The sequence below is a fragment of the Aythya fuligula genome, chromosome Z (assembly GCF_009819795.1).
Source record: "Aythya fuligula isolate bAytFul2 chromosome Z, bAytFul2.pri, whole genome shotgun sequence".
Lineage (NCBI taxonomy): Eukaryota > Metazoa > Chordata > Aves > Anseriformes > Anatidae > Aythya > Aythya fuligula.
The window spans coordinates 26,573,565-26,580,720 of NC_045593.1; the positions used below are offsets into that span (position 1 = coordinate 26,573,565).

General features: G+C 48.6%; 1 protein-coding gene across 1 annotated transcript; it reads right to left on the reverse strand.

Annotated features, from left to right (window-relative positions):
* Window positions 1-208: 208 nt before the first annotated feature.
* Window positions 209-1,761, reverse strand: MED18 (mediator complex subunit 18). The gene is made up of 2 exons (XM_032206114.1): window positions 1,674-1,761; window positions 209-1,072 (listed from the first exon to the last, which is right to left on the reverse strand). Exons 1-2 carry the CDS (start codon window positions 1,744-1,746, stop codon window positions 519-521), a joined length of 627 nt encoding a protein of 208 aa, XP_032062005.1. The 5' UTR covers window positions 1,747-1,761; the 3' UTR covers window positions 209-518.
* Between the last annotated feature and the right edge of the window lie 5,395 nt (window positions 1,762-7,156).

A 7,156-nucleotide genomic window follows, 5' to 3' on the forward strand; every position in this document is an offset into this window, starting at 1 on the left:
TTAAACCACGACAAAATGTTAATAGGTGGTATACAAGAACAGTACTCTAAAAACAAAACAAAACTGCACTGAGGTGTAGGTACAAAGGCATGTGAATTCCACTAAGTTTGATGGATTACTAGGCATTATGCTTTCTAGCACGTATTTCCCCAACAAGAGGGGGGGACACTACCAATACTAGTATTTAATGATGTTTTGAATGGCATTGTTTTTCTAGAAGTGTCTCATTTTATTCAAAGAATCACAAAATCAGAGAATTGTAGGGGTTGGAAGGGACCCCCAGAGAGCATTGGTTTCAGACCCCTGCCAAAGCAGGTTCACTAGAGCAGGTAAATCACATCCTTTTTTTCACAATCCACAAATGTGTGAAAAAATACATAGTACCTGCAACTAGCAAAACATTGCTACGTAGTCCTTTACTCCCCTCTCCATGTTTTGATTTACCCTCAAAAGGTATTTTATAAAAACAACCCTGAAGGTCCCTGGCGAAAGCAATGCTTAGCTCCTCAGCTTTTCAATCACATTAACCTTTTAGGGTCAATTTTCTCCAGATGCACCAAAGGCTTTAGCTGCTCTGCAAAGTTCCTCATGTCATCGGAGACCACATCCTGTCCGGCTGGAGCCACCACGTTAAGCTCCACAAGGTAGGAGAGGGAGAGCGGCTCAATGTTATCCGTGTTGCCCGGCATCAGGATGCGGAAGATCTTGTAGACCATGATCTTCATGATGCCCTTGCGGAAGACGTGCCCCTTGGCCACAAACTCGTGGTCCATGCGGAAGCCCATCTCCACCAGGAAGTCCGTCAGGTTGTCCGACGTGGCGATGTCCACGCAGTTGCGCACCAGCGCGTGCCGGTTCTTGTCCCCGATCTCCGGCTGGCCCAGGTAGCGCAGGTGCCAGGGCATGCCGCTCTTGTCGATGGAGCGCCGCGCCCGCAGCACGAAGGGGCTGGCCTGCTGCCCCTTCAGCAGGAACACCATCTCGTGGTCCAGGAAGGTCTCGGGCTCCATGTTGTCGCACAAGCCGCGCAGGCGGTGCAGCAGGCTCTCCAGGCTCTGGTCCAGGACGCTGCCTGCGGCGGACAGAGACACAGCGGCTGTTGCCGACACCCCACAGACACTGTACACCCCAAATACCCCCAAAACCCCCCAAACACTCCCAACACACCCCAAATACACCAAACATATCCCTAACACACCCCAAATACCCCAAACACACCCCAAGCACCCCCAACACACCCCAAATACCCCAGCCACCCCCCTAACAATCCACAAACACCCCAAACACACCCCAAATACCCCAAACACCCCCAAATACCCCAAACACACCCCCAGCACACCCCAAATGCCCCAAACACCCCAAATACCTCAGCCACCCCCCTAACACTCCACAAACACCCCAAACACACCCCACATACCCCAAACACACCCCAAACACCCCAAGTACACTCCCAACACACTCCAAATACCCCACACACACCCCCAATACCCCAAACACACCCCAAGCATCCCCAACACAGCCCTAGTACCCCAAACACACCCCAAATACCTCCCAAACACCCCATGCGCACCCCAAACACCCCCCAACACACCCCAGACACACCCCGAGCGACCCCAAACTCCCCACACAACCCCCTCCCCCGGGCCAGGGCCGCCTGCCCGCGGGGTGCGCACCCTGCAGCAGGTACTCCATCATGTTGATGGTGCCGCCCGTCACGGGCATCATGGTAACGGGGGGCGCCTCCATGCTGCGGCCGGCGGCTGCCCGGGCGGCGGCGGCGGCTGGAGGCAGGGAGGGAGGGAAGGAAGGAGGAAGAAAAGGAAGGGAAGGAGGCAGGGAAGGAGAGGCGGCAGCACCGCCCCGCGGCCCGGAGGGGGCCTGCAGGCTGCGGGGAGCGGAGCCCCGAGCCCCGCCGCCCCGCAGCGCCCGGCGCTGAGGGCAGCAAATGGCGGAGGGGCGGGCACGGAGCCGCCTCAGGCTGCTGAGGGCTCCCGAGGCCGGCGGGCAGCTGCCGGCCGGGTGGGTCCCTGGTGGTTCTGCCCCATGCCCTGAGTAGCGGTACAACACCAGCAGTGCCCTGGGCTGGGCCACATTGGTATTTGGGGTGTTGGTGAGCACAGGTGGCTGCCCCCAAAAACAGGGCGTCCCGGCCCCAGAGCCCCGCACCGGCTGTGAAAAGGCAGCGCCCTGGAGCCGCCGAGCTGCACGGCTGCAGGAGGAGGCTCTGAAGGGCACCCTGGTAACTGCACCCCTGTGCCTTAAAAGTATCTTCCAGAGAGCTTTTCTTTCTGCCCTCGTTGAGGACGAGATGCAGCAGGCACAAAAGGCAGTTGGTCAGGCAGATGGAGGCGATGGATGGAGAGAAATGCAGATAGAAATAGAAGCTCAACACTGTATTTCCAGCCTCCTGCCTAGGTTCTGTTCCTTTTAAAACTCCCGTTATACATCTGTCTGTGGAAGGGAGGCTGAGTAGCATATGGGGCTGGGCCTTTAACTCAGCTCCATATCACATTGTGAATGCACAGAGCAGAAACCTCCCTGCAGAGCCCCTGCAGGGAAATTATCTCTGCAAAACAGGCAGTCCAGCCTCATTTATATGTTGAAACAGCATCAACAGCGAAGGGAGGGTCAGCTGAGTGTACGCTGGATGTAATTTTTTCCTTCCTTGTTACTAAAACTTTTTTTTTTTTTTTTTCATCTCACAGCCTTTGGTTCTGAATCGCCACTTTGTCACCTTTGTCAATCAAAACTGCTTTCAGAATATGCACGTGGCATTTTCCATTTGCTGGCACTGAATTAATAGCAGAAAGCCTCCCACCCCACAAATCTGACTGCACAGTTGTTAAAATTAATTACTCTACAGTTATACAATAGGCAATTTATATAGTGCATTGATTGCACAATTAAAAATTGTAAAAGTTGTTGACAATTTCAGCACTAGGACAACTCATTAAGAGATCTCATGTCTCAGCAGGTAACTCAGAGGGATTTGGTAGTGCTCAGCCATTTTGCCACAATGATGTGTCACTAGCTGAGCTACCATCTTAAATTATGGGCATAAATTTACAGCATAAAGACAGTGATAGAGAAGGCAACAAACATCAAATAACTGATGACATTGTCAGCCTCATTGTAATACAAGTTATGGTTTATTCTGTGCTACCTTGCTAAGCAGGAACATTTGTCAAGTGAGATGATAGTTTAATGAGATACAAGTGACTTCCAGACTTGGCTGTGTCCTTAAACTCTTACCACCAGAGCAAAAACTATAGTTGCATGTAGTTTTCTATGCTATGTGATTGTCCCTCTCTGGATCTTACATTACCTTTTTAGGCTGCTTTGTCAAATATCAAAGTAATTGCCATGAGAACATCTCTTCAGTGAGTGTCAAGTACTGATTTGCTGAAGACTAACCCAGAAACAATTTTCAGATTGGAAACCCAAGATAGTTCCTGCAAAAGTGCAATTCTCTTTAGTCAGAAACTGTGCCAAAGTGATACCTCTCCATGTGGCTCATTTTTCTCACTAAAGATAAACTCTCCTTAGAGCTGATATTCTCTAAAGTTGAAGTAACTTTAAATATTTTACTATCATTAAACGGGACGAGCTCACACAGAGCAAGGTAGTCCAGTGCCAGCTCTCATATGCAAAAGAAAGAAAATAAGCTGGACTGCTGTACATATTTTTACACTAGCACTTGGCTTGTTCTGAGTACCTTTTTAAAAAGTTGTGCCTCTGGCAATATACCAGTACACAGTATATATAATAAAGTAGGCTTAGTATGGGCTAACCACTGACTGAGGAAAAAAAAAAAAAAAAAAAAAAAGAGTGATGGTAAAACTACTGCCCCCTTATTTTAATGTATGTATAATGTAAAAATATGACTTTCAGTCCAGCTTTACATAGCTCTCTGTCAGCAGGGTGACTGCCTCCTCAGAGTTCCTGAAGACCCCTTCTCTGAGACTTTGGATTAATAACTATGTAGTCTACAACATAAAGGATTATGTAGTATACAACATAAAGGAAAAGGATTGTTGTGTGGGGGTTAGCAGGGCTGATCAATAGGGCTCTAAACTAGTTATGAAGGGGGAAAGAGAAAAACAGGCACACCAATGATAAGCTATGGGATGGTATGCCAAAATTTGAGGGACTGCATGCTAGTGAGATCCTTCACTGTGCTCCATGAGGTGCTGGCAACAATGAAGTACATGTGAAATGTTTCTGCACCAATGCAGGCAGCATGAGGAACAAGCAAGAGGAGCTCCAAGGCCTCATTTTAAGGCCAGTTCTCTTCAATGTTTTCATAAATGGCTTGGATGTGAGACCACAAGCTGTTTTGAGTAAGTTTGCAGACAACACTAAATTGGAAGAAGCTGTTGACTCTGTCGAGTGTGGGCAGACCTTGTGGAGAGATCTTGACAAATAGAGAGCTGGGCAGTCACCAACTACATGAAGTTTAACAAGAGCATGTTCCAGGTTCTGCACCTGAGATGGGGCAACCCTTCCTATACATACAGACTGGGAAATGAGGGGCTGAAGAGCTGCCCCGCAGAAAGGGATCTGGGGGCTCTGGTCAACAGCAAGTTGAACACGAGCCAGCAGTGTGCCCTGGCAGCCAGGAGGGGCAACCCTACCCTGGGGTGCACCAAGAAGGGATTGTCCTGCTCTGCTCGGTGCTGGTGAGGCCTCACCTCAGTACTGTGTGCAGTTTTGGGCACCACAGTGTAAAAAGGACATAAAACTATTAGAGAGCATCCAAAGAAGGGCTACAAAGATGGTGAAGGGTCTAGAGGGCAAGATGTATGAGGAGCAGCTGAGGGTCTTTGTTTTGTTCAGCCCCGAGCAGAGCAGGCTGAGGGGAGGCCTCATGGCGGCCTGCAGCTCCCTCACGAGGGCAGCGGAGGGGCAGGCGCTGAGCTCTGCTCTCTAGGAACAGCGACAGGACCCGAGGGAACGGCATGGAGCTGGGACAGGGGAGGGTCAGGCTGGGGGTTAGGGAAAGGGTCTGCACCCAGAGGGTGATTGGGCACTGGGACAGGGCAGTGGGCACAACACCAAGCCTGCCCTGCTGGAGTTCCTGGAGTGTTTTGACAGTGCTCTCAGACACGTCCTGATTTTTGGGTGGTCCTGCGCAGACTCAGGAATTGGACACCATTATCCTTGTGGGTCCCTTCCAGCTCCGGGTATTTTGTAATTCTCTGATTCTAACTCACCCTTACTGTGGGACTGCTTTCCATTTGTTCTCAGAGAACAGCATTTTAACACAGTGTGAGAGTAGAGCAGCTTTGTTTTCTCACCCATGCCCTTATGATTCTCCAGCATTCTGCTGAAGCAGCTGGGCAGTCAGCTAGCTAGGGGCTTGGTTGCCAGTCTCAGTCACCCCACCACATCTGTACAGATAGCCTAGGAGTCCTAGCAGGAATGCTGTTGGGTTCTGTGACTGGGGAAGAACCTAAAAAGCTGGAGCTAAAGCCCTTAGTGTTCCCCTTAGTAGATTATGAAACTGACTGAATACATGTATAAAGCAGTGGTGAAGATGGGACAGTAGGTAATTTTGCATTGTAATGTATTATACAGTGCAAGGGCCCTAGAGCACTCTAGATTAAGGGAAGCTTCAGAGGCAGACCTCCTCCCAGAGGATGGTACAAGGCAACGTTGGGCCCAGCAGCAATCTCTGTGTAGGAGGACAAGACCCAGAATTGTCAGCACTAGGAGCATCACTGGATGCAATTGCAACTAAAGTAAGATACAGCTGCCTGAAATACAAACTTCACCTGAGGCAACAGAGAGTATCTACGGAACAGAGATGCTGTTGCAGGAATAATGAGGGCACTGCTTGAAACCCAAACCATTGTCTCTCTGTACCAGCAGGTGTCATGCAGTGTTACTGCCATAAGCAAAGTGATGCAGGAAAAAGGAAAGAACCTCAAAGGAGGTGAGACATGTCCCAGAAGACAGGCAGGGATGATACATCTTAAAAGCACTATGAGCAGCAAGAAGTCTCACTTCAATTTGAAAGGCAGCTAGGAGAGGGAGGGTGGACCCTCTGCCACAGCTTTTATCAGAACTGTATTTGCATTAGCAGCAAGGGTTCATGCAAGGAATATGAACTGTCTGGACAGTGCTGTGTGTTGACATCCAGAATCAGTCTGGATGAACTGAAACCCTTTTGTGGGAATGAAGCTGATTCACAGCCCCACTCTTTTCTGGGAGCTGGCATGCCTGCCAGACAACTCCTTGCTGGGGGTCTTTGCTGACACACACACATTCAGTAACCAAGAAAGCGTCTGCTACAGGCTTCTGGCAGCACACCTATGTTAGGTATGAACATGGTCTGCACCCCCTCAGTGTGCAGACCATGCAGATGAGGAAGCTACTCATCCTGCCAGTAAGATTAGATAAGGGATGCTTCACTGATAACTTCTTAGTCTGGCTGAAATCGTAGTGGACAAAAAAAAATAAAATGTAATTAGTGAGAGCTGGAGCTACAGCACTCCCAAGCCTTATACCTGCAAAACTGTCAGACAGCAGGAGTGGGACTTGCAGTGTAGCAGGGTGAAAGCAGAATCAGGGCATAAAAGGAAGTAAAAGGGGAAGCAGACTAGCTTCCAAGCAGCTTTTACAATTTTATTTTGCCAGGATTTTAAAGTATTTGAAAAAAACTACAGTAATTGTAATAATATAGCATTTAGTTTGCTGCAGCTTTGGGAACCTGATTCCAGACAGCTGAGTTGGTTTTACCATGGAAAGTCAGACTACCCATATTTTGCAGTGGTATTGAAATACCCTACTGCAGGCAGTGAAATAGGAATCCTGTAGTTCCCTAAATTTTAACAGATATGAAAGGGTAACCTGTGATTCTGGTATAAAATGCATAGCACTGAGGAGACTGGAAAAGAATGCAGATTGCTTTGTCTGGTTGATTAGAGTGATGGATGTGACAAAGATCAAACCAGTGAGGAAAAGGAAAAATACATATATAAAGATCATATCTGTTCTTTTAATCTTTTAAAGGAAATGTGCAATAGCAGAACTTGTGTTATCAGGCAGTTGTTGATGTGATCCTAACATGTTCTTTCACTTTTCCATACTAACACATCTTGCAAGAACATAGGCAGTACTGCCTATTTCAATAAAAATATAGTTTCTGGGTGAA

Excerpts from the sequence above, each read along its gene's own strand:
- MED18 (XM_032206114.1), bottom strand. The coding sequence starts at position 1,746 with ATGGAGGCGCCCCCCGTTACCATGATGCCCGTGACGGGCGGCACCATC. Across the intron at positions 1,073-1,673 it reads GATGGAGTACCTGCTGCAGG|GCAGCGTCCTGGACCAGAGC; the intron begins GTGCGCACCCCG and ends TGTCCGCCGCAG.